Genomic DNA, 25,430 nt, shown 5'->3' with positions numbered 1-25,430 from the left:
CGCAACGCCTACTTTTTCTCCACCGCTTCTCTTCTCGACCTTTCTCTCCCCACCTCACCTTTGGGCATACTTTTTGACTGCCCCTGTCTTTCTTTTCTTCGGTCTTCTTGAGACCACTATATCTGCTTTGCCATTAGGCTGTCATCATGAACAGTCTGGTGGCCACACCTCCTATCCCTCCTCACTTCTACGAGAACCCCCGATTCTCTCCCTCCCGTATGAGTAAGACTATCCCTTTCCAACAAGTTGGTGCTCTCTGGTCTGGCGAGGACATGCTAACAGAGATGCCAGTGTCTACACCATCGTCGTCGTATTCGAACCGTAAACGGAAAGCCGACGACGATGGCAACGATCATGATGGACGCATGTCCGCCTCGCCTACCAACTCTCCCGCCTTCACACCTCGTCAGCTCCCTCACAACTACCGTAACATCAAACGCTCCCGACCGAATGTTTCAGGCCGACCTCTATCTCTCCCACGTCTCTTGGAGACTCTCGACACAGATGCGTTGAGGACGGTGGTACGAACCATGTGCGAGCGTCACCCTCAGCTCGCCGACGAGGTTGTGCACACTTCTCCCCGTCCAAATGTTTCCTCAACCCTCCAAGTACTTCGGAACTACCAGGCCGCTCTTCAGTCATCCTTCCCGCTGGGTGGTAACACTGAGTCGGACTATGCCTATAACCGAGTCCGACAACCACTCACGAACCTTCTTGACGCCCTGAGTGACTTCACTCCCAACTTCCTTCCACCAAACGAATCTCAAGCTTCCACATCTCTGAGCTATCTCGACGGAGCAACCGACATCATCCATGCTCTGCCTCGCTGGAGCTCACCACAGAACAACATCGAACGAGACTCCGCCTATGACGAAATCTGCAAGGCATGGATTCTGGTGATTCGGGAAGCTGCCAAACGAGGCGGTGGAATCCAACTTCAGTATGGCGGCTGGGACCAGAAACTGGCCAAGCATAATCAAACCTCTGGCGGAAAGCTACAGGGAGCCGTCAACGAACTCGGCTGTAGCTTGGGATGGATGAACGGACCAGAAACGCCAACTCACGGCTCCAGCGGCGAAATGGGCTCCATTCGGGACCAGCTTCTCTCGGGAACATACGGTCTAGGAACTCCTGTTAGAGTTGGGCCGTGGTGATATACCAGTCCGCTCCGATCTACTCTATGAACGACCACCCTTACCACACGCACCGCTCTTGTGTCCCGGCTTCAGCTCTCACACTCATGCCGGCTCACGCTCGAGCTTGAAATACGGTCCATACCCCTTCGACCGCGCAATTTTCGACGTATGTCACGATCACGATACCTGCTGCATGACCTTAGAATCGACACGGTCTCAGATGGCGTTATATTACTCAAGGCGAATCCAACAACAGCTTTCTTTCTGTCTATTTTCTTCTTCATTTTCTCTGGTTGGGATTTTCTGAGTTTCAACCGTTGCCAAATTTCTGATCAACTCGCTCAGATCCCAGCACTGCTTCTTGTCCCTCTTTTTTGTACTTTGAACTCCCACGCGAGCCCTTCGTTCTCTTTTTTATGTCTTGCCTTGCATCTACTTTGTACCCCATTCAAACTCCCATACTATCTTTCCAACATCAACCGGCGCCCTGGAGTCGCTTACATTCCTGTCCTTCTCCTTCCCTGTCTTTCTATTTTGGATACTTTTTGGATTACAACCTCAATTTCTGGTTCTTATTTCCGATTATCGCCTTGTCTCGTTACTATCACTGTCCTCTTGTCACTTGCATAATTCGATGAAATACGTGTCTTGTCAAAGCACTAGTCTCGGCCCTTGGTCGATTGACCAATCTGTCGTCTCTGAATCCGTTCACGCTTTTCAACTCTGGCTCTGGCTCGGCCTGTCAGCCGAAGACTTCTTTTGCCATATGAAAGAAAAGATGTTACATCTACCCTTTCGTCTACGGTACACCCTGGTCCTGTTATTTCGTGCAACTTGCCTTTTTATGTGTTTTGGGTGGTCGGTTGGTCCATCTTGTTTACGCTAGCCTGTTGCATTTCAATCCAATCAATTTTCTCTGTATAGAACGGATACTGAGTTTACAAATAGTAACGTTGAATGAAGTTAATTCTTCATTTGATCATGACTTATCATTATTGTAGAGCTTGAGGCATAATATATAATAGTATAGCCGGCTAGCTTCGCTCAGCTTCGTAGACAATCTCGGGAAACTAAAAAAGAAAAGAGTAACACGAAGAAAACACAGAATTACGTATTTACAGACAGCCCTCTCGGAGATATCTCTCATAGATTCATACCAACACCCTCTTCACAACACGGAACAACCACCCAGCATCCTCCCATCCACCGCTCGCCCCAGGTTTCTCAACAGAAACAACAGCTCCATCAGTCCTCTCAGACATCCCATCTCCATCATCAGATGTCCCCTCCCCAACAGAAAGTACATCATCATCATCACTCCTCTCGTCCACAGCATCTAAAACAACAGGATCCTCAAAAGTAACAGTAGTACTCGTCTCTGCAGTCCCAATCCTCGAAGCAGCCGCAACAGCACCAGCAGCACCAGGCACAGCAGCAGGCCACTCCTCAACGCCGAAAAGCGTCCACTCAACCAACCGATCAATCCAGCCCCCAAGCCCGAATCCGCGCTCGCGCGTCAATCGCTGCAGATCCGCTTCGTCAAAGTCATCCGGCATTTCATCAGAATCATAATCAGATTCGGACTCCGAGCCGTCAACATCATCATCACCTTCCCAAAGCTCCGAGTCTTCATCTGAGAAAGACCGGTGATGTTGCGGTAGATGTTGATGATGTTGTAACGTAGCCATCTCGGCGCGAATACGCTCATCCACAAAGTCCGGCAGAAGGCCAGCCCGTCCACGCAGCTCAGGACTAGCCGTCCCAGTCGCCGTCCCAGTCGTCGTCCCAGGACCCGACCCCGAACTAGGCATTCGCCCCGCTGTATTTGGTGACGAGGGCGATACAGGCATGGTAGTCATAGTCAAGCCAACTCGACTCCCGCGTCGACTCCCACGCCGGGACCGAGACCCACGGCGTGAGAATGCGCCGAGGCCTCCAGGTGTCGAGGCGCCGGACCGGGGCTTACGCGATGACGTGCTTGATCTAGTGCGGTGGTGGTGGCGTGTATTAAGAGCCGGATGATCGTCGGGCATTTCGGCAAGACTGGTCGAGCTTTCGCGTTTGGAGAGCCAGCTCTGGCCTTTTTCCTCGCGCGTCGATGAAGCTAATGCTATGCCTGCACGCAGCATCCATTCTGCGTCTATTTTTGGTGTTCGTGGTGTATCCGTTTCGGGGATGTGGCGACGGCCTGGGAAGGTACTTGCTGGTTTTTTTATTGTGCTTGTGCTTCTGCTGTGATGGAGGGGTGTGGAGAGTGCGTGGCTGTGTAGGCTTGAGTCGCTTGAGGGTCCTGTTCGGTTGGAGCTTTTACTGCGCGTGTGGCGGGTGCGTGAGCTGCTGCGCGAGTGGGAGAGGATTGGGGGTGTGCTTGGAACTGAGATGCTGGAGAGATAGGAGGGCGCTGGGTATTCGGTATTGGTTGTGTGTGTTGGGGAGTTTGTTTCTTGATTGAAATAGTCTGTTGGTTCTGTGTCGTCGTCTATGGGGAATCGTGGGGTCAGTGGTGCTAGAGAGACGTGGTTGAGGTTGGGGTATGAGCGCCGCGAGCGAAAGCCCCCCGAGGTGCTGGTGAACTATGATTCGTGAGTATTCCTTCAGCTTTTAGTATGTTTTCAAGGTCTGATATTTACCTCCATTATGGGGTCCAACATTGGGAAAAGAGGAAAAACGGCGAGGATGGGGAAAATGCGGAGTTGATGCACGTGCGGTTGGCATGTGAAAGCCGAGCCCGGCAGGTCGGTAATTTTTTATGTTGAAGAATTTGTATAGAAAGGTAAGATGAGAATCATACGTAGCCAGTAAGCATTTTATAGGAATACTCAAGGTGGAATGACAATCTGTAGTAACACAGGAGGAAGTATACTCATCATATGATAGTGGCACGGTCGTTAGGGCTAGCGGTGAGCGTTTTACAGTTCGAACTCGTATTGATCTTCTTCAATAATGTGCAGAGACATGCATTCATTTGTACAATATATACATTTCCAAAAATTTGAGCACCCACTCACAGGCGCGAATCCTGGAAGTCCAACACATCGACACCCTTGACGCGCAGATCTTCCAAAACATTGTACTCCATGATCCACTTCATACGCTCCATCAAAGCATCAGGGTTGAAACTGCTGTCCATCTGATCAGGAGAGTCAGAGCTAGCTAGTTTACCAGCCTCGTAGCTAGTCTTGGTGACACGGTCCGTCCGAGGCTTGCGCAGGTTCTGGTAGAACTGGAACGCATCCTCGAGATTGTTACCCTTCCAGTGGCGGAGGATGGTAGCAAGGGCAATTCCAGACTCAATAGCCATGCAAGTGCCTTGGCCTTGGTGAGGAAGAGTCGAGTGAGCAGAATCACCAAGCAGAATAATACCAGCATCCTTCTGGCCATCCGCGTTCATTTCATACCATTTCTCTAGCGGGTCACGCACATACAAAGCCTGCTTGAGCATCTTGCCATCAGGCGAGCCCTTCCGCAACCCAGCAATGATATCCTGCACAGCCGGGCACCAGTCACGCACATGCTCGTTAAGACTATTGATATCGGAACGGTCCATCCAGCCCTCGGTATCCCAAGCCTCGATGGGCTCAGACATGAAACCAATGATAGCAGCACGGTCGGTCTGCGTGTCCTGGTTTCCGATAGGCAAGATCAAGACGTGGCACTTGGGACCACGGAAGTTGACAGTCTTGCGCAGCAACTGCGCTGTCTCGGCGGGGAGATCCTTATAGTCGACAAATCCACGGTACACAACCTGGCCGGAATAGTTAGGATCATCGGCTAGTCCCATATCCCGGCGCACATTCGACTTTATGCCGTCGCAGCCAATGACAATGTCTGCTTCCGTTGAGCTGCCATCCTGGAAGTGGAGAGTATACGGGGCTGAAGCGCTGGCAGTGTTGCGGTCCACGGACTTGAGGTGCTTTCCCAGATTCAGGCTTGATGGGGGAACACGCTCCTTCAGCGAGTCGAGAAGGTGGGCGCGGTGCAGGAGACGAGCGGGGGGCTTGGAGAATTCCCCAATGTGGCCCACATACTCGCCTGTCTTGTAGTTGTGGTATTCCATGTAGCATGGGAGCTGACCGGATGATTTGCGGGTCATGCTCTCCTTCAGACCAAAGGTGTCCAGAACGCGGTTGGCATTGGAGGTAATGCTCACTCCAGCACCGACTTCACCGAATTGACTTGCTTGTTCGTATAGTTGAACATTCTTCAGGCCGGTATATAAGGCAGCATTGAGGAAGGCCATGCCTCCGAGGCCACCACCGACGATGGCCACACGCTTGTCTTCGAAGCCCATTGTGACAGGTAAAACAGAAAATGTACAAAAGAAGAGAACTAGAAAAGGATGTCTTCGCAAAGAGAAAATGGTTGATCGTAGTTCATGAGCAAGCTATAAGTATGACCATCGGGAGGTCGTCCCCCGCCTCCAGGATTGCCGTTCCGATCACCCACTAGCTTGCTGGGCCTTCGGAGCGTGGAGAAACTGTGGGTTGGACTTTAGTGAGACTTCCGAGTCTCGTCGCCCGGTTTACGGTTTACCGGTTAACCGACCAACAATATCGTTGCATATTCTAGTTTTCTGGTTTGATTCTTATGGAGTAGATACGGTATGTCGGAAGTCATAACTTATATTATGTATAGAATACTGCACACATCAATCGACTCGGACACATGAGACACATAAACGACAACGCTGATGTAGTGAGATATCCAATATCTGAGTTAGACCTATCCTATGCGCACATCCAACGGGACCTGCATATCAGACTGTACGTGCGACCAGGAGAGCCCGAAGGTCAGATCGGATGTCCCCCGCCAAATGGTGGCGTCCAACATCCGAAGCCCCACGGGCAAGTCGGATAGGGGTGGGCCAACCCTGTGCCGGGCTAATATGAAATCATCACTCTTGTCATTGGTCGTAGAGAGAAGCTTATTTTAGGAAATTCCGACTTTTTATATACATGGGATGATATCCGTACTTCCTAACTCCAGGCTATTTACTCCACAATCTTACCCTTATTAACAACGAATCCTTCCAATGCCGCAATAGCCGCCCACAGACGGTTTTCGGCTTCGGGGAAGACCAGAGAGCGGGGGCTGTAAAAGACCTCGTCGCTCACTTCCTCGGGGTGACGGGGCAGGCAGTGCATGAACTTCCAGCCCTCCTTGGCGCCACCACGCTGAGCCAGTTCAGAAGTGATCTGGAAGCCCTCAAAGGCCTTCATGCGCTTCTTGGACTCCTCTTCCTGGCCCATGGACACCCAGGTGTCGGTAACCAGGATGTCGGCATTCTTCACGGCCTCCTCGGGGACGTTGGTCTGGGTGAGCTTTCCAGCATTGGGCACACCCTCGCCAGCGCGCTGGATGATGTCGAGCATATCCGCGGGGATCTCGTAACCCTTGGGCGTAGCAACAGCCATATCCACACCCATCTTGGTAGCACCAATAGCCAAATCAAAGAGGACGTTGTTCGCATCGCCAATCCAGGCGATCTTCAGACCGTCAAGGCCAAGACCGGAGAGCGGGCCGGCCTTGGTGGGGAAGGACTCGTAGATGGTGAGGAAGTCGGCGATGATCTGGAGAGGGTGGAAGGAGTCGCACAACGCATTAATCACAGGCACGGTGGAGTGCTGGGCTAGATCCGCAACATCCGAGTGCTTCGCGACACGCGCGACAATGCAGGACACCATCGACGAAATCACAACGGAGGTATCATACACGGACTCGTTGACACCGAGCTGGATGTCGTCCTTGCCTAGGAACATGGGGTGGCCGCCCATTTGGACGGTGGCGGCTTCTGTTGATACACGAGTACGGGTGCTACGCTTGTTGAACATCATGGCCACGGTCTTTCCGGAGAGGGATCCTATCAGGCTTTCGGGGATGGCCCCAGACTTGATGGCAGTCTTGTGCGACGCGGCATTGCGAACCAGGGTGGCGAATTCCGTGGGAGTCAGGTCTGCAATTGAAAGCAAATGGCGGGGGGCGAAAGGAGAAGTAGGGGGTGTAGTCGGTGTCTGGTGGGCAAATCGTCGGAGTCCATTAGCCTGGAGTGTTCGACGCAATGAGGTAGAGCCGGCCAATTGAGTTACACTTTGGGACCCATAGCGGGCAGCAGCTGTGAGACCACTAGCCATGATGGGAGGATTGGAATATGGGAATTTTGGGGAGTGAGAACAGGAGGGGAGACCTGAAGGGGAAAGAGAACGAGAGAGCCAATGACTCAATAAAAGCGGATGGATGTGCGGTGACGCCTTGGAGCCTTGTGGCCTTGTGGCCTTGTAGCCTTATACCCTTACCTACTGTATGCACGTGATCCCATCTGATGCCTTTAAATTCAGGCAGCAAGGTTATCTCCACATTCCGCTATCATCGCTTATCGTCATCGCTTTCGCCTCTTGCAGGTCTGACCTACTTCTTCTACATTACCTTGTATTCATTCCAAGTTTTTTGTGAATACCAAACTAAGGATCATCGTTAACTACCTTGCTATTTCCGGTCAGAATGGCCGAGGAAAACCGGCCTCTTCTGGATGGGCAATCCAGCCCCCCCGAACGATACCCAGATAGGGCATCCACCGAACAGCAGAGACCATCATATGAGCTATCTACAGAATCAACGCCCCTTCTACATCGCCGTGAGGATGGATTAACTGTTTATGGGACTGAGCAAAGACTATCTCGGTCCCCTTCAGTCGCTTCCCGAAGGTCGTATGAAGACGGCCCCACCAAGAAGCCGAGCTACGTACGATGGCCGACGGTGATATCACTCGCCATTTTAACAGCATGTGTCCTGACTATATTGGCACTTGCATTTGCTGCCCCGGCGGTGGTGAAAGAGTATGCGCAACAAGCCGCGGTTTTCAACCCAACCGCCGTTTCGATTGATTCTACGACCTCCGATGGCATTCGCGCCCGGGTCCAAGGCGATTTCGTGATGGACTCAGGTCGTGTAAAGAACAAGGCGGTTCGAAACCTTGGTCGATTTGCGACATGGATTGCCAGGGAGGTTGAGACTGGCCCGTCAGATGTTGAAGTGTACCTTCCGGAGTATGGGAATGTCCTTGTTGGACGTGCAGCAGTGCCCTCCATCAAGTGCAGTATCCGCAATGGCTATCATACTCATGTTGACTTTCTCACTGATTTAGAAGCGGGTGATATTCGAGGCATTCATGCAATTGCTATTGATTGGATTGAGGGGAGATTGGGCCGCCTTAATGTTAAGGGCAAAGCTACATTGCATCTGAAATCAGGCTTGATTGCCCTGGGAACTCAAGTGCTAACAGACAACATAATATTTGAAGGTATGTTGTTAGACTGCCGTCGCTCATTTGTGTTTGACATTGAACTAACCTCTTTACAGAGAAAGACTTCCCTGCTCTACCGGAGATCGATATTCTCAAGTTGAATGTACATGATGCGAAGAATGGGGCTATGGCGGTAGATGTTTTATTGGAGTCTCTGGTTAACTCCCCTGTCGCCCTTACCGTTCCTGCTCTCGGGTTCGACATCCTAGTACCAAATTGTACACCAGGAGATCCATATATCCGGGTGGCGTCTGCGAAGACGGCTGAGATCGAGGTCCACCCCGGCCAAGCAACTCCAGTCGGTGTTGATGGTCTTATCGAAAATCTCCCAGATGAACTGACCTCTAAATGCCCGGGAGGCGAGGGGTCCCCTCTGGATTTCTTGGTGTCCAGTTATGTACAGGGTCTCGAGACAACAATTTATGTCAGAGGAGCTGATGCGCCATCACCGGACACTCCGGCCTGGATGGTTGATCTGATGCGTAGTGTGACCGTGCCGTTGCCATTCACTGGACACGCGTTGGACAACCTCGTGAAGAACTTCACCATGTCTGATACACACTTCTCTCTTCCAGACCCCTTTGCGGAGCCGGACTCTCCAGACTCCCAGCCCACTGTCTCTGCCGTGGTTGAGGTCCTCATTGCCCTGCCAGAGGAGATGAACTTCCAGGTTGATGTCCCGCAAGTTCGCGCTCTTTCAGATGTCTATTACAAAGAAGAGAAGCTCGGCGTATTGGTCATCGACAAATGGCAAGACTCCAACTCTACCCTCGTCAACGACGAAGATGGCTCATCGGCACTCCTCGTGGAGTTCGCCATAGAGGATGCACCACTTAAAGTCACAAATGACTCACTCTTGGCGGAAGTCATCCAAGCATTGCTGTTCGGCAGCAAAGAAGTTGTGCTGCGCGTCGCTGCCACCGTAGATACAAAGGTCTCAACTGGCCTGGGTCGATTTGCCGTGCACGGAATTCCCGCGGAAGGGAAGGTTCCCGTGAAGAGTATGTTTTCGTTTTCATAATATAGAACATTTTAGTAAAAATCAAGAGAATTTTGGCCATTGACAACGTCATAGCTTCCTTCGGCGACTTGGTCGGTCAGGTCAATCCGCGCGTGGTATCGTTGCAATTAGGAGATACTACTGCTTCTTCGATGGTTGTATCTGTGGAGGCTAATTTCACCAATCCAACAAATTACTCTGCGACTGTTCCCTTTGCCGACTTTTTGATACTCTTCAACGACACAGCTGTGGCACATATCACTTCTCGCGATATTACTGTTACGCCAGGGAATAATACATGCGTGCCCATTGAATTTTCATGGTGCCCGTTGAAATTGAGTGGACCAGATGGCGTTGAGGCTGGAAAAACCTTAATATCGTCCTACATCTCTGGTGAGAGGCAATCATCATACGGAAAGGTCATTTTGCTAATACAATTTCAGGATATAACACGACAATAACCATGAAACCCCACAAAAACACCATCCCATCCCTCCCAAATCTAGGCAGAGCCCTATCAAACATCTCAATATCCGTCCCAGTCCCATCAATATCACCACCAGGCTCCCCAGGCAATGACAACGATGAAAGGCCGCACTTTATCCAAGAGGCAACGGTACAGTCCTCCCACCCTCATCCATTAGTCCACCTATAAACTAACCCAGCTAACTCGATCCCTAACAGTTCTACCTCTGGTCCTCAACGGCTGATTTCACCCTTTTCTCTCCATTGACAGAAACAAACATTTTAATAACTTCCATCGACGCAACAGCCTTCTACGAGCAAAAAGATCCAATTGGTCGGATCCAAAACCAGAACCCCTTCAAGGTCCCGCCGGGTCTATCTCTGACGCCGCGCTTACCAGTTGATCTTGATATCGGGGGTGTGGGATATGATGCTTTGCGTAAAGCGCTTGGGCAGTCGCTAGAGATGGATGCTGTTGCTAAGGTCGGGGTGCAGATTGGAGAGTACGAGGATGTTGTTCTCTATCGGGGAAAGGGAATTGCTGCAAAAGTGAGAATTTAGTATTTCTAGCTAATGCTTTTGGTGTTTTGGGTTTCTTTCCATTACTGCTGGTTTGGTAGTTGGTGTTGGTCGTTCAGAGCATGGTATATCGTTGCTTAATGAGAGGGGAAATACGGTTTTCTGGTAGAGCTTTCTTTTGAACAGTATGATAGGCCTGGTCTACAATTTAACATATTTGAACTCCTTCCCTATGGCGTATCAGAACTGTTCTATTGCTGGTGGTAACGAGTAATGCCAGGGAAGCTATTGGGCGCCGGGTGGAGTATAGGCTCCGCTCCCTGAGACGTCGGTGGATAGAAAGCCCTATACTATCCAAAGTAGTCTTTCACTGAGGTCTTTTGCAAAATGATGGTCAAGGAAGGTAAGGCTGAGTGGAACATTACCATAACTAGGCTCCTGTATATAGGTACCTCGTTCCCAGTTCTATGATACATACCCTCCTTTTCGCCAAAAATCAGAACCTATAGTTCTCATTAGCCTAGTGGTGATATACGCTGTATGTCTTTCTTGCGGTGCGTTCTGAATTTGTCGATGAACGATATATGAACTGCAGCTAACTGACAAGATGAAGTTTTAAGCACAATGTCGGCCTACGAGGAAGATCCTGACTTGTCAGTTAACGTTAACGTTAAATTATATGACAACTGTGACTCAGGAAACACGGGACCAAACTGAGATCTAAACTAGTCTGTGTTTACTTCAATGACACAGTTGTACGGCTTGGGCTCGATTTAGCTTTTTACCCTCGGTGAGTCGTCTCGTAGCAGAGCTCTTATACCAGCATGAGCCTATTGCCTTGACTGAAGAAACGGCGCCTTCCCTTGGCTTTTTCGTTTCGTCTAGCAAAAACATCGACTCGCTCCATAACTAATAATCTTGCCCGACTACTGACTATAGATGCAACTTAGTGGACGAGATAGAAATTGACTAAAGACGACAGAAAGAACATTTGTTTTCAAATTATAACAACTACACAGGAAAGCTCCAAGGACGTAACCAATTCAATCCTATTCGGGTATGTATGTTTTGAGATTGAAAATCAGTACACAGCTTAGCCAGGGGGAGGGTGCTGGCGTCGACAACGTCGGCGGCATCCTTCTCGATCTCCTCGCTGGGCTCAGAGAGAGGAGAACGGGGAAGGGCCATCAGACCGGTACGGGTGGACTCGAGGATACCGAAGGGACCGATCAGCTTGAGGAAAGAGTCGATACGAGAAGGCTTAGCAGAGCTGGGAGAGGGAGAATAAGTCAGTGATGAGCTGCGTAGTAGTCAAGTAGATAGTACTTACACCTCGACAATGCAGTTGTTGGTGCTGATGTCCAGAATCTTACCGCCAAACTGGTGAGTCAGACGGGTGATGGCATCCAAGTGCTCGTGCTTGTGACGCAGGGCCTGGCTCTGAGGGAGGTGGCGGGGGTGATATTGCTGAACGGAATGAGCATCCTGGTGATGCTTCTGGTTCTCGAGTGAGTCCGGTGAGGTGGTGATCTCGCGGTGGTGCTGGAGCAGCTCTTCGAAGAATTCAGGACCAAGGATAGAGACCTTGGCGAGGAGCAGCTCACGCTGGACAAGAGCGGAGTCGGTGTAGTCCAGCACAGCCCAGACGGGGACAAGGTCGTCCAACTGGCGGCGAGCCTGCTCGACGACGCCATCCTGACCCTGCAGGACGATAGTCATGCGAGAAAGGTCCTCGACCTCAGTGTTGCAAACAACCAGACTGTCAATGTTGAAGCCACGGGCAGCCAGGATACCGGACACACGGGACAGCACACCGGGCTCGTTCTGCACAAGACAGTTCAAGATGTGCCTCTTGGGAGGGTTGCTGGGAGGCACCGGAGTCTCATAAAGAATAGATGAAACCGCAGTGGGAGCATCCCACTGAGGAGAAGAGTCGGAGACGGGCAGGGGCAGGGGAGACCGACGGTGCAATGCCTTGTAGGCAAGAGCTGAAGTCGAGCTCGAAGATGCACGAACGGAGGTGAATCGGGGGAGCGCAGCAGCAGTGCGAGACCGAGCAGTGGCTGCCGCAGAGGACAGCAGCGACGCTGACCCAGCGGACAGCGCCAATGGGCTTCTGAAAGCCATGAGGTGATCGGGTTCTGGGGAGGTTGTGCGATGAATCACTCCAGATCCGCCCCGGGTATATTCTTTTTGGTCGGCCGACCTCGGCGACCGCCTGCTGACTCACCTGGTCTAGTCTCAATGCGGAGTAGCGTACATGCAGATCCGTCTCACGTGATATATAAACATGTGACCACAATTTTCAATGCGGTTAAAGCTGGCAGTGTAAACGAGACAGCCCAGTAGAATTAAATATTTAATAGATTTGCTTGTCGCGTTGATCTCAGGAATGTACTCAATTCAAAATTAAGCTTAGTTGTCAAATTTGCGTTGATTGTCTCGCATTTTCACCCCGGCGTGTCTCCGCTTCTAAAACTCCTTCCCGCAATTGTTCTGGGCCTCCCCAAGGTTTCTTTGATCGCTTTTCTCCTACTATTCTGACCTCACGCACACCTCAAAATGGCAGAAGACGAACCTCGCGCTAAGCGCTCGCGTTTCGATCAAACTGAGCCCGAGCCTCGACGCTCCCGATTCGACCGTCGCTCACGATCCCCTTCGAACCGACAGTCGGAATCGACTAGAACTCGCAGCCCATTGAGTCGCCCGCTGAGTGGTGAACCTCGTAGCCCTGGCGCAGGCGCAGCGCAATCAACTCCTTCGGATCCGGCCGCTGCTGCAGGTAAGTGCCACATGTCCCACTGTCATAATCAGGCCATACGGCTAACCATTCGGTCTTTATAGCCGCTGCGGCAGCCAAGATCAATGCACAGCTTCAGGCTAAGAAAGGAGTCCAGCATGTCGACGTTCCTCCTATCCGCTCTGTGAATATAGCTTCGCCCCCCTCACCCTCGAGTTGCCGCTAACATCCAGTCATAGACCGAAGGCACGGCCGATGAATCCAAATCGCCTAGTGCAGAGGGCGCTGCCAAGTTGAACGCCGAGATCTACGTTGCAGATGGCGACTACATCAAGGACATCGAGATCAATGATCTGCGGAATCGTTACACCCTGACCAAGGGATCTACTCAGAAGATGGTAAATACACCCGTTGTCTCTTGCTGATATTCCAGCCATACCTCCCCGAGGTGGACGCCATAAGTTTCTCATGGTTGAGCTTCTGTTCCCCTCCTTGTGTGATTGGATGAAGCTTACCCTTCACTTGAAACATAGCATTCCATCTACCCTCTGTTGCATCTGCTGACCTGCGCCGTGTGATTTAGATTAAGGATGAGACTGGCGCCGGTACGCCTTCCTTTAATGTTGCATACTATACGAAAAGAAGTTCTCGCTCACCATTTTTCAAGATGTTACCACCCGGGGCAATTATTATCCCGACAAAAATATGGCCACGGCCGCGGTAAGTGATACTGCTAATCGTCGGTCAACAACTGCTTATTTCTGCGACATAGAACCCTCCTCTCTACCTTCACGTTACCAGCACTAACAAGGATGGACTGGAGAAGGCAGTCGCTATTATTGACGACTTGATGCAGAAGGAATTGCCTAATCTGGTCGACGAACGCCGATTCCGTCGCCGGGAGCCCGAACAGGTCGAACGGGATGAGTATGGCCGTGTATGTAGCCGTCAACCCGGAACGTGGACTTGGATGACCTGCTAATCATCTACAGCGCAAATGGCCTGATGAACGCATCCCTATCGACCTTGAGCCTGTGCCCGGCTTCAATCTGCGTGCCCAGGTTGTTGGTCAGGGTGGTGCATACGTGAAGCACATTCAGCAACAGACCCGATGCCGAGTTCAGATCAAGGGCCGTGGTTCGGGTTTCATTGAGTCCAGCACTGGCCGTGAAAGTGATGAGGCCATGTTCTTACATGTCGCGTAGGTTGAACATATCTTTTTGTTACTTTTGGACATTGACTAACGATGTGCATTCCAGAGGACCTGATGCCAATGATGTCCAGCAAGCCAAGGAGCTTTGCGAAGACCTTCTAGCTAATGTCAAGGAGCAGTACCAGCGCTTCAAGGATAACCCGCCGCAGCACAACTACGGTGGATACGGCCGCGGCGGAGACCGGGGAGATCGCTACCAAGGTGGTGGTGGTAGAGGTGGATATGGCGGCGGCTATGAGAACCGTCAATCTCAACAGAATAGCTCTTCTGCCAGTCCCTCAGGCCAAGCGACTCCCGGCTCTGCCGCTGCTGCCGGAACCCCTGCCGCTGACTACAGCGCCCAGTATGCGCAGTACTACGGCGCCGACCCTTATGCCGCTTATGGAGGCTACCAGAACTATGTGGCTTACTACCAATACTACATGGCCGCCCAGCAACAGCAGCAGGCTCAGGATGGTGCTGCTCCTCCACCTCCCCCTGCCGGCGAAGCACCACCGCCGCCTCCTGGATCCGGTTCTCCCCCTCCCCCACCTCCTGGTGGACCTCCTGGGGGCAATGGATACAGCGCGGTACGTTTACTGAAAGATGGTTGTTCTTGCTCTTTGCTGACATATAAAGCAGGTCCCCCCGCCCCCTGGTCTGTAAGCCTGAAAGTAAGGTATCCAACGCTCACTTTCTGCGACGTATTTGCAATAAAGCTCATTTGATTGTAGCAACTACTAAAAGCTATATCCTGTCGTGCTAATGGGAGGAAGATTTAAGCGATCTATTTTGGAATCTTTCTTCAAACTTGTTCTTTTTTTATTAAACGAAGCACCACCTCTAGCCGTTTTTTTGGCTCCCTAACACTGTTTTACTTTCTGATTGTCTAATAATGGGTAGCACTGATCGTTATATTGACTATAGTAGATTCACTCGTTGGCTTGGGATCCTCTAGCTGGGGCTCATTTCACCACCGTCATGACCATGCAACAAGACAAGCAGGTATGAAATGGCAATCAAAGTGAAAATAAAATAATGCCGCCAGACAAGAGACCCTCTAAGCCAATCCGATTACTCGAAATCGGCATATAAAAGAGACATCTCCGCTTCAGACGCCATCTTCGAACGTCGTTTCGACAGCCCACTCCTCCCCTCTTTACAGAAATCACAAGCAAAATCACAAGGCGAGGTCGAGCCCGCCGGTGCAGGCGTGGAAGGTGGCAATTGCGAGCCCAATTCCTCAAGCTCAAAATCACCAAAGAACTCCTTGATAAGCCCATGTCGACACCGAGTAATACTCTCACAGTATCGAATAACTTTCCCGAAACTCTCAAGCTTCGCATCTCGATTCTCAATGCCATTTCTGCGGTGCTGCTCCGTGTCTCGGTATATGAACTTTTGTACGCGGTCACGCTCGAGCAGACCATAGTAAACGATTGAAGCCGCGGCACAGCCATCCCGACCTGCGCGTCCTGATTCTTGGACAAAACTTTCGAAACTGGAGGGCGGTGTCCAGTGGACGACGAAGCGGACGTTTGGGTTGTCGATTCCCATGCCGAAAGCGTTCGTTGCTACAATAATGGAGAAGGTCGGTGGGGTTTTACCCTCTGTTGATTGCTGAGCTGGTTCAGGTGCTTTCCATCTCTCTTGGATCCGGGACCGGTTCTCTGCTTCTAGACCCGCGTGGTATGGTACTGCGGAGACCGTCTGATCGGAGGATAATCGGCCTGCTAGATGCTCGGCTAGTGCGCGGGTTCCCACATACACAATTCCAGAAAGTGGTGCGAGTTGTGCCACCTGCTCTGCGCCGAGTCTGGCTTCTCGTCGGGTTCGGATGGCTCTGAGCCATCTGAGGAGGTTTGATAGTTGGCTGTCCTCGGCACCGCTGTAGTCATCATTGAAATCTTCGAGGTACCGGACCTCATAGTGGATGTTTGGACGGGCCGATGGCGTGTTGAAGAGCTTTAGTTTGGTCACGTCTAGGCCTAGGATGTCAATGATATCGGAGCGGACTCGCGGTGTCGCAGTTGCGGTAACAGCAGTGATAGGTACGGGTGGGTTAGTGAGGTTGTTTCTGAGCCAGCTCAGCTCTTTGTAGGCAGGACGGAAGTCGTGACCCCATTGACTGATGCAATGTGCTTCGTCAATTGCAATTCGGATGAGTTGGCCTTGCTTGTGGACAACTAGCAATTGGCGACGGAAATGCTCTGTTGCGCATAGTTCCGGAGTGACGTACAAAAGCCGCGTCCCCGGGTGGCCACAGAGCATGTCTTGCAGTACTCGTTTCTTTTCTGGTTGCGGTGTGTTTGAATTTATTGTTTCTACTGATACACCGAGAGCTTTTAGGGCGTTGACTTGATCAACCTGTCGAGAATTAGTTGATAGAAACCCCCATGAAGAAAATGATTGAGCAGATATCTCACCATTAGTGCCAGAAGTGGGCTCACAACAATCGTTACTATGGTCGAAATTAGTTTCTCGTCTAATGTCTTCAGTGTGTCGAAGGATATAAAAGGTAATACTCACAGCCCCAATCTTTCAACACCGCAGGGAGTTGGTAGCATAGACTTTTCCCGAACGAAGTCGATGCTTGCAGAAAAACATCGTGGCCCTCAATGACAGCCACAATAATATCTCGTTGTAGAGGACTATGAGTAGTGATTAGACACGGTCTTGTATGGTCGGTTATGTTAACCCACCGAAAATCATTCTTGCGAAAAGTGTTCTGCAGGCACCAGCGCATATTTGCCGTTTGGCGCGTGAGCGCTGGATTGTGACCCATCGTTCCTCATAGCATAGATATAAAGGTGCAAAGGCAGATGCACATTCAGGCCTGACGATCGAGTCTTCAACCGCGTTCCAGACGGACGCGGTGTCACGTGCCGATATCTTACTTCCTCTTTAGGATTGATGGAGAGGTCTCACTTCGACTACAGCAGAAGCCATAAGTAAATTACCCTTAACCTTAGTTCGATCTGGAGAAATGGCCTCGGACGCGAGAAAATAGGCAAAAATAAGCAAAAGAAAAGAGACGTAAAGCATACTCGGTTTACCACCTTGATAGAGACCTGTCCAAGACAGACCTCATTGTGCTGTGTCCTCAGTTGGAGCCCGAGTTTTCTGCATGATCTAATGTTGTTCTCTGTGGAGTGAAGTATAGTTCTTTGCCTACGTCGATGTCGTGAGATTATTGGTAAATTATAAATTTGTGCAAAAAAATCGCTAGAATCGGGATCTATATGGAAAAGTAATATACAAGCGCTGATTCACACTTCAGCTAGTTTTGAATCTCAGTCCCCCCGGCGTGGATTCCTTGACATCTGTTTATCAAGCTCTTCCTTGATAGCAAGGACGTCAATCGCCCTTCGGTGCTCAGGATGCCAGAGCCGCTCGAGTTGCACCCAAACATCGAGGACCTCTTTAGGGCCGCAACATGTTCCAAATGCTCTTAGAATAATGGTTATCATGCGGCGTCCAATGAAAACCCCATTCTCGACGTGTCGATCGACGTGCTGTTCTTGATCAGACTCGGAATGAGGGCGAGGCCTAAACACCTCGTCGAGTTCGTCTTGAGACATGAAATCGTCTTCTTCCTCTTTGGCAGATTTTGACTCAGGTGATTCAAGACCCTTGCGATCGGGGTCTTGTGGGGAAGATGGATCGCCATTTTTCTCGCCTTCCAGCTCCGTGGCGTTGTGCTCTCCGTCTGTTGATGGCAGAGACATATAGAGACCGTTGGGAGAATCACTCACTGGAAGCTCTTGCTCCAGGTCGATATCCACGGTATGGGCAAGTGGGTTCTCCCAAACATTCTTGGGGCTATTTAGGTATAGTCCACGAAGCCTTGAATTCGAGTCGTGTAGAGCCCGGATGTATGCGTGCCAGGTCAACCGAAGGTTTTCTGGACTCCACTGCTTTTTCCTCCGACCATGGATGGCGAAGCCTTCAAAAAGGAAGAGATAGATGATGCCACGTGGGGGCACATCGAAGGCTTTTTCCATGTCACCTACAACAGCCATGAAACAGTCCAGCTGGCCAGATGTGTAGGCGTGATATCGTAGAAATGTGTAGAAAGTCCGTGTATCTGGTGACAAAGAGAGAGAATTTTGAAGGGCACGGTGATATTCGGGGAACTGCTGCTTAAGAGCCAAAGACTTCTTTAGGACACGGCCTAGCACTCGGGTCTTTTGTCGATATTCTGGCATGTTGTAAGTCAAGCTTTGCGGGTCAGACTGAACCACTGCTTTGTCTTCAGAATGTCGATTGGTGATGCGTTCATTATCTTGCTTTTCCAGCATGCGTGCGTACAACCGCTCCGCCGTTCGTCGTTCGCCCGCCTGCAGGAAAGAAGCGATTAGGCAGTTCATGACAACCGTGTCGACAATCTCCCCAGATTGCACAAAGTCATCAAAAGTACTAAGAATGCCCTCTGCATCCCTAATCATGCCATGATAATAGATTTTGGAAACTTTCCCACAGCGCGAGAAGCTCATGCCCCGCTTGTTCATCTCTTCCTCTAGCCGACCCGCAACTGAGAATTGGCCGGCTTTGATGGCGATGTCAAATAGAATGTTGAAGACCACTTCATCGGCTTGCACTCCAGCAACATGTTCCATCTGCTGCCATAGGCCAATGGCTCGAATTAGGTCTTTCTTCAAAACGGTGCCATTTGCTCGGCCAGCCAGGTGGATGGCAGAAGACCAGAGTGAGAGAGACACAGGAAGCCCAGCAAGCACCATATCCTCTATCAAGGCTAAATAGCGACGAGCATCTACCCATCGCCGGTCTCGAGGATTCCCAAACCGACGCAATAGAGCACCGCGGGTCCGCTTAGAGAGTAATGTGATCCCAGGCGCAGGAAGATCTCTGTACAATCGAAAAAGATATTGAGTAGAGGCACTTTTCTCCTGCCACAATGTAGTGACAAGCTGAGCCACTGCCTCGCTCTCGGTTTCATCACGCGACACGTCTTCCGGTTTTTTAGTGAATTGCTGATACGATGCGACTGCATTTGCTGCTTTCTCCCAGTCATGATCAGCCAGTAATTTCCGATACAACGTCAATGTAGACAAGTATCTCTCTTTGTCGGGACTGAGATAAGCTGGAGGTTTTTCAAGAAACTGGTCGTCGGTTTCCGTCGTTTCCGTCATTCCAAGATCAGAAGCAAACGGTTCGTTATTGGATTGCGTAAAAAATGTGTGATCTCGGGTTGAGGCAGGTTTGTGATGTTGGTTTGGTGGTTTCCTGTCCGCAGTTTCGGTCGCCCACAAGGGTATATAATCGTTGTCTTCCTCCGTCTCCTCCCGTAAGCTCAAATTCGGTTCTCTTTCTCCTTCTGCCCCTTCCACATTGTCGTCTTTTGTACGCGCTAATCCATGACTAATGAATCTTGTGGGTTGCGACAATGGCAACTTCGAACTGGAATACACTGGTTGGCTTCGGGGTAGCTGCCCACAACTGGTCACCCCTTTGGCTCTCAACCTTTGTGAATTGCGATCAGAGGGACTCCATGCAATTGTCGCAATACCTCGGCGGCGCGGTGAATGCTCGTGGCACAAGCTTGCCAGAACCAGCGAGCCGACAAAAATATCTGCTATTGACGCGACGGACGGACGTGGACGGCGGGAACAGATCCTTCGAACGGAGGCGTGGGAGGGAGTCTTTGGAGACATTGGGTTTCGGAAAAGAAGAAGCTCATCCAAGGCCTGCCGGTGGTGATTTCGCAGGCCCGGTGAGCTGGGGGATCTATTGAGGTGAGGCATGAGATGGCAGACATCATGGCATTCGATAGGCCTCGCGCATCGAAAAAAGTGCCGTTAGCCACTCGCACGGTAAAGATTAGACCAATGCTGAGGGCTTGAAGCAAACAGCCAAAGGGAAAGAATGACAATCTGGACAGAAGAGGTGTTTTTCTGAAGTTGAACGGGCTTGCAACTTTCTGGCCAGGCGGAGCCGCCCTCGGCCAATCGGAGTCCGTGTTTGCCAATCCCATCTTTTTCGCTCCCGCAACCTCCTTCGCTATCTCCTCGACTTTCTTCACAGCAGTATACCTCTTCGGCCTGGACTTCTGCAGGGTCAAGTTGCAATGGGAAAAGTCAACCTCACAGCCCTGCGGGTGCGACAAACCGCGCTCAACCAATTCGCCAGCGGAAAGATCAATAAGCTGCCACAATGGGTCGACGTTGTTGGTGACATCCCTCCTGCTGAGACCCTCATCCGGACTCGCCCTCAGCAGCACCAGCTTGTTCAGCAGCGTTTGAAGACTATTGATGGAACTTCGAAGCCGCAGGTCGTCTTCCAAGTTCAAGAGAAGCGCAGGAAACCCAAGAAGCCCAGCCGCACCTTCATGCCCGTCGAGCTCAAATACGAAGAAGACCAATTGCGATCCGATTTCTTCCATGATCACCCTTGGGAACTTGCCCGACCCCGCGTGCTGCTCGAAAGCACTGGTAAGGACTTCGAGCAATATGATTGGAGCCGCATTGAACAGCCCGGAAAACGGCTAGACGGTGAAAGGTGAGTTCTTCTGGCAGTTGCTCTTTCGAAAGCTTCAACCACCTATCTCTCGATGATAACGTCCTCGTATTCTAACATGTCCTTCTTTATAGTGTTGTCCAGCGACAGCTGTGGCTCTTGAACAACGTCCCGGATATCAGCAAAAGCGCCTCCTACGACATCGCCCGTCGCGAATTCTACCGACTTCGACTCAAGGAGGATATTCAGCGGCGCGTTGCTGCCGAAGAGGCAACCGCGTATGGCGCAGAATTCGGACCGTCATACATGGACATTGGCATGCAGCATGAGAGCGAGCAATACGACAAATGGGCTGCCTGGGCTCGTAACCAGGCTCAGCTTATGGGCCAACGGGTAGCGGCTCTCAGTGGTGCCCCAGAGCTGGCGGGTGAAAGTGAGACTGAAACTATCGATGCCGAGGAGAGCGAAGAAGTGGCCGTTTGAGAACGGTATGGTTCGGGCCACGCTACGCGCTTTCTTGCAAGGGCATTTGGCCGAGCATTTCATATTGATAGTCCATGTACATTATTTTATCTGTCCAGCTGCTGTCCGGCTGGATGGTGTATTCCTCTATTTACGCGATAACACAAGCATTTACTTCCCTTCAGGCCCCAGTCACAGATGGTCTAAACAATGTAGCCTTTTAAGACGGATTCGATGACCTGGATTATCCTAAATATTATTTATAACCCCATTTTCCCCTACTTATGACATCGAAACTGAGCGTACTGTACCGTTAGGCTCGCGCAGCTGTTCATCCAATCAGATCATTTCCAGCCTCACCAACTTCAATGTTTCATTCCCTTGACTCGACATTTATACATTCACGCATCCAAACTCGCTGCTTTGGGACTCCTTGAATAGTACGGTAGATTCATTTCTTCTGCGACATTCCTTGACCCATTTTTTCCCCGTTTCTTTATCGCCTTCGTGGGGATCCGAGCTCCGTTTCACACTTACCCTCACCCGGTCTCGCAGCTTGTTCCAACCACCCCGACCTCGATTTTCCTCTCATCATTGATTCTCCCTATTACCTACTGCCTCGGGGCCTGTTCTTGAATTCGCGCCACCGAGATACCCGTCCTATCGATACGATATTCGACGATGCTTTGTACAAGTACCCGAAACACCCTTGCATTTTAAAGGTCGGCCTGTTGGAGGATTCACCTCGACTACTGGCGCATAAGCCATTTGCCAAATAGCCGCCTTGTGCGTGCCGGACCGACAACATCTTCGCTTCTACGAGCAATGACATCCGCGATGACTCGTGCGGAGGACACTGTGCGCGGGCTGCGCTTGTACCGTGGTGACACAGACGACGATGAGACAGAAACTGGACCGTCGGATTCAGGAAGCTCACTGCCACTATCACAAAATGAAGGCTCTCCATACCCGGATGAGGGAGGTAGTCGCCCCAATACCTCTTTGGGCGATTACTCGGAGAGCAGCAAACAACCGGCTGGTCCGAAAATGCTTACACACGAAGAGACGATTGAGCTAGCGCGGCGTGCTGTGGAAAGTGGTATTCAAGATACCAAACGTTCACTGGCAGGGAGCGAGGCCGTCACGGATGTGGTCAAGCCGAAGTTGACTATTGACCTCGGTCATTCACATATAGTTCGCATGCCAGAACCAGTGGTGGATATAATCAAGGATGAGGTGGAAAGGTATGTTCAAATCCTCGATTATCGCGATGTCTTGTATCAGAGCATGGCAGTACTCGTTGGATTTTCACTGACCTTTGAAGGCTTTCTCTCTCCAACAACTATCTCTTCCATATACCCTACCGCTTTGCGGAGTGCTTGCATCTACGTTATCTGAATATCAGAGCAAACAATTTCCGGGAGTTCCCCAAAGGAGTATGTGGTCTATCTCGGTATTGCTATGCTCAGATGCTAACCAAGTCAGATTTACAAACTACCACTTTTGGAGATCCTTGACTTAAGTCGAAACAAGATCAAGGAAATCCCAGATGAAATCAGCAAATTAAAATCTTTGCGGGTGCTCTCAGTCATGCAAAATCGCCTCGAGGATCTTCCAGTGGGGCTTTCTGAGATGCCCAAGCTTCAAGTTATCAAGTGTGCCGGCAATCCGCTACGGGCTCCGCTACGTGCGATATTGGAGGAAACTGAGACCGAGATGGCAGACTCTGGGATGACAGACAATGAGAAAGAAGTCGCATCTACGGCAGAGCTCAAAAGAGGGTTGAAAGCTCGACTTACGGCCACTACTACACCTGAACCAGAAATCATTCCAGACTCAGGGTGAGGCTATAAAATGATCTTAAATACCTAGAAATAAGCTAATACTTCACAGAGATGGTATGATGGATGCATTCAGGCCGGCTCCTTCAAAACGGAGACCAAGTGCCCGATTCCCTGTTATCCCCAGCACCGGTGATAGCTCGGCGGCCTCTTCTCGATCTCCTTCTATTTCGAGAGCTCCTCCAATCCCGGCAAAGTCACATTATCGCATGGCTTCTGGGCAACAAGGCGCTACTTATCACATGCCCGCTCTTCAAAGACCTGGCGTTGCTCCTCATTCCATCAATGAACGCAACCGAAGTAACAGCGAAGGTATTATTCAGGGATCCTCCGCTGCTCGAAGCAAACGCATGGGTGTCATTACTCGCAAGAACACCGATTTAGGTACATTGGATGAGACACGCCCATATAGAAACAGCCATTTACGCGGTCTGAGTCATGGTTCTGTGCTTCGACCTCGGCCAGCTCCGCCAGCTCCTGTCAGTGGTAGCAGTTCCTCAAGTCCAAGCAGTCCAAGGGAGCGTCGGCGTGTCCGAGAAGGCTGGGTCAATCGAATGTCAAGCTTGCCAGAGCACAAGCGAGAGCTAGGATCGGACCAGCCTATCATCAGAGGAGCGAAAGGCATTTTGTTTGCTCTTTTCCAGGTTCATTCCCATATCTCCACGTTGATCAACGTGATCAAGCGTGATGATACTAGACGCCACAGCCTCGAGCTTGTCTTTCACAATGCCTCCTCGCACGTCGAACGCCTCAACACTGCTCTCGAGAGTGCCGAAGTTGCCTTGCTCGAAGACATTGGTTCAATTGCTTCTGTCACTGATACAGTCAAACGCGAATGCGAGACTTGCATCGTTGCTTACACACACGTCGGCACGCAGCTACGCAACAGCTCTGCCAAAATAGTCGCCAACGGTGATCCTCGTTATGTGCGATCGCTGATGCTTATGATGTTTGGCAGCCTGGTTGAATTGCGAAATGCTTGTGCCATTCTGGAAGCTCCGATCGAAATGATCAACAAGAGTGCCTCTGCCACAAAACGTCTAGCTCCTGCCAATGCTTTGAACTCCATGCCCAGTCGGTCACAGCCCTCGCTTGTTACTCCAACGAGAGATCATGCTCCTCCTACACGACGATTGCGAAGCGACACAACAATTCGTCATCCTCAGTTCCCTATGGCCATGACAAATAGCAACAATGGCGCTAATTCGCCCGGTTTCTCGACGCCTACTTTCACCAGTTTCTCTCGCAGCCGCTCTAGCAGTAGATCAAACTTGATCAACTCGTCTATGCCACATTCCCTGGCAACTCCTCGATCGGGCGAAACTTTCCCTCCTATTCCTGCATCCGGGCCTCCTCATGTCAGTACATTAACTGGATTAGACGAAAACGAAGAGGAACGCATTTTTGAGAGGATCTTCCATCAGCTTACTTCTGCATATACTGCTGCATTTGGTGCCCTTCCTTTGGCACGTCGGCAATTCAACCGCTGCTTAGAAATGGCCCAACAATCACGAACCCCTGAGGGAATTCAAATGGTCTGGACCAACCTTATCCGTCGATGCCGATCTTGCCAAGAGGTTTCTGAGGCCCTGGGTCAGCGTCTGTCGACCATGAAAATCAAGGAACCAGGTGGTGGGCTCCGTAACCAACGTGAGTTCTGGCAGCTTTGCAAAACATTCATGCAAGCCTTCGTCGACTTGGTGACCGATCTGCGCGAGGTCAAGAACATGCAGCTCCTCCCACAAGACATTATCATTATTCTACGCCCAGTTCAGAAGGCAAGTCGCGAAGCAGGTCGCCTGATCGAGGTATCTCCTTGGGCCTATCTCGCGGACATGGCCACAAAGGACACCCCCGGTGGCTCATTGTATGGACCTCCCCTGCAGGCCCCGCACTCGCAGCATCAAACCTCCGTTTCTACGTCTGCCATCACGTCTCATCCCTCTTACCATCTCGGCAACGCCATCCCGCATTCTGTCACTGTTCCTGCCACTCCGCTAAGTGCGGCTCTGGGTCCGGCTGCGCAGGCCACCGTCCCGTCCACACCCGCAAGTGCATACAGTGACAAATTTTTCGAGGGCGATGTCTTCCAACGTGCTGACTCACTTTTGTCAATGCAAAACCAAGCGCCTTTCTTCCGACGCTAGATGATTCTCACATATTCTTCAACGTATCTATGAGAAACACCCTCTCCATGCTTCATGATTGCGCATGCTCATTTTTATCTGCATTTAATGATTATGACTCTGCGCAATTACTACTCCTGCATTCTTGGTTGCCAATTAAACTTTACAGCTG

At 50.9% G+C, this 25,430-nt stretch overlaps 11 protein-coding genes across 11 annotated transcripts; 5 read left to right on the top strand and 6 right to left on the bottom strand.

The window, feature by feature from the left end:
• Window positions 1-146: 146 nt before the first annotated feature.
• Window positions 147-1,154, top strand: N7511_009473 (cut8/STS1 family protein; the record flags this gene model as incomplete). Its single annotated transcript, XM_057131850.1, has 2 exons — window positions 147-222; window positions 292-1,154. The coding sequence occupies 2 exons, from the start codon at window positions 147-149 to the stop codon at window positions 1,152-1,154; spliced, it is 939 nt and encodes a 312-aa protein (XP_056979838.1).
• Window positions 1,155-2,287: 1,133 nt separating this feature from the next.
• Window positions 2,288-3,772, bottom strand: N7511_009472 (DUF3984 domain-containing protein; the record flags this gene model as incomplete). The annotated part of the gene is made up of 2 exons (XM_057131849.1): window positions 2,288-3,709; window positions 3,767-3,772. The coding sequence occupies 2 exons, from the start codon at window positions 3,770-3,772 to the stop codon at window positions 2,288-2,290; spliced, it is 1,428 nt and encodes a 475-aa protein (XP_056979837.1).
• Window positions 3,773-4,140: 368 nt separating this feature from the next.
• On the bottom strand, window positions 4,141-5,427 carry N7511_009471 (uncharacterized protein; the record flags this gene model as incomplete). The annotated part of the gene is made up of 1 exon (XM_057131848.1): window positions 4,141-5,427. One exon carries the CDS (start codon window positions 5,425-5,427, stop codon window positions 4,141-4,143), a length of 1,287 nt encoding a protein of 428 aa, XP_056979836.1.
• Window positions 5,428-6,127: 700 nt separating this feature from the next.
• argB (ornithine carbamoyltransferase) lies at window positions 6,128-7,267 on the bottom strand (the record flags this gene model as incomplete). Its single annotated transcript, XM_057131847.1, has 1 exon — window positions 6,128-7,267. One exon carries the CDS (start codon window positions 7,265-7,267, stop codon window positions 6,128-6,130), a length of 1,140 nt encoding a protein of 379 aa, XP_056979835.1.
• A 367-nt stretch (window positions 7,268-7,634) lies between these two features.
• N7511_009469 (uncharacterized protein) lies at window positions 7,635-10,462 on the top strand (the record flags this gene model as incomplete). The annotated part of the gene is made up of 5 exons (XM_057131846.1): window positions 7,635-8,433; window positions 8,493-9,437; window positions 9,512-9,829; window positions 9,880-10,052; window positions 10,121-10,462. The coding sequence occupies 5 exons, from the start codon at window positions 7,635-7,637 to the stop codon at window positions 10,460-10,462; spliced, it is 2,577 nt and encodes an 858-aa protein (XP_056979834.1).
• Window positions 10,463-11,431: 969 nt separating this feature from the next.
• Window positions 11,432-12,547, bottom strand: N7511_009468 (acetolactate synthase regulatory subunit; the record flags this gene model as incomplete). The annotated part of the gene is made up of 2 exons (XM_057131845.1): window positions 11,432-11,690; window positions 11,751-12,547. 2 exons carry the CDS (start codon window positions 12,545-12,547, stop codon window positions 11,432-11,434), a joined length of 1,056 nt encoding a protein of 351 aa, XP_056979833.1.
• A 435-nt stretch (window positions 12,548-12,982) lies between these two features.
• Window positions 12,983-15,018, top strand: N7511_009467 (KH domain-containing protein; the record flags this gene model as incomplete). The annotated part of the gene is made up of 9 exons (XM_057131844.1): window positions 12,983-13,202; window positions 13,265-13,344; window positions 13,400-13,558; window positions 13,744-13,765; window positions 13,828-13,880; window positions 13,933-14,097; window positions 14,153-14,361; window positions 14,420-14,942; window positions 14,995-15,018. The coding sequence occupies 9 exons, from the start codon at window positions 12,983-12,985 to the stop codon at window positions 15,016-15,018; spliced, it is 1,455 nt and encodes a 484-aa protein (XP_056979832.1).
• A 408-nt stretch (window positions 15,019-15,426) lies between these two features.
• Window positions 15,427-17,137, bottom strand: N7511_009466 (putative RecQ family helicase RecQ; the record flags this gene model as incomplete). The annotated part of the gene is made up of 4 exons (XM_057131843.1): window positions 15,427-16,719; window positions 16,779-16,813; window positions 16,882-17,003; window positions 17,055-17,137. 4 exons carry the CDS (start codon window positions 17,135-17,137, stop codon window positions 15,427-15,429), a joined length of 1,533 nt encoding a protein of 510 aa, XP_056979831.1.
• A 508-nt stretch (window positions 17,138-17,645) lies between these two features.
• N7511_009465 (pentatricopeptide repeat protein) lies at window positions 17,646-19,505 on the bottom strand (the record flags this gene model as incomplete). The annotated part of the gene is made up of 1 exon (XM_057131842.1): window positions 17,646-19,505. One exon carries the CDS (start codon window positions 19,503-19,505, stop codon window positions 17,646-17,648), a length of 1,860 nt encoding a protein of 619 aa, XP_056979830.1.
• Window positions 19,506-20,440: 935 nt separating this feature from the next.
• Window positions 20,441-21,312, top strand: rsm25 (mitochondrial 37S ribosomal protein mS23; the record flags this gene model as incomplete). Its single annotated transcript, XM_057131841.1, has 2 exons — window positions 20,441-20,871; window positions 20,964-21,312. 2 exons carry the CDS (start codon window positions 20,441-20,443, stop codon window positions 21,310-21,312), a joined length of 780 nt encoding a protein of 259 aa, XP_056979829.1.
• An 804-nt stretch (window positions 21,313-22,116) lies between these two features.
• On the top strand, window positions 22,117-25,279 carry N7511_009463 (uncharacterized protein; the record flags this gene model as incomplete). Its single annotated transcript, XM_057131840.1, has 4 exons — window positions 22,117-22,535; window positions 22,616-22,727; window positions 22,777-23,132; window positions 23,185-25,279. The coding sequence occupies 4 exons, from the start codon at window positions 22,117-22,119 to the stop codon at window positions 25,277-25,279; spliced, it is 2,982 nt and encodes a 993-aa protein (XP_056979828.1).
• Window positions 25,280-25,430: the final 151 nt, after the last annotated feature.

Source organism: Penicillium nucicola (assembly GCF_028828085.1).
Source record: "Penicillium nucicola strain IBT 29836 chromosome Unknown utg000010l, whole genome shotgun sequence".
Lineage (NCBI taxonomy): Eukaryota > Fungi > Ascomycota > Eurotiomycetes > Eurotiales > Aspergillaceae > Penicillium > Penicillium nucicola.
This window is presented reverse-complemented; position numbering and strand designations above follow the sequence as displayed.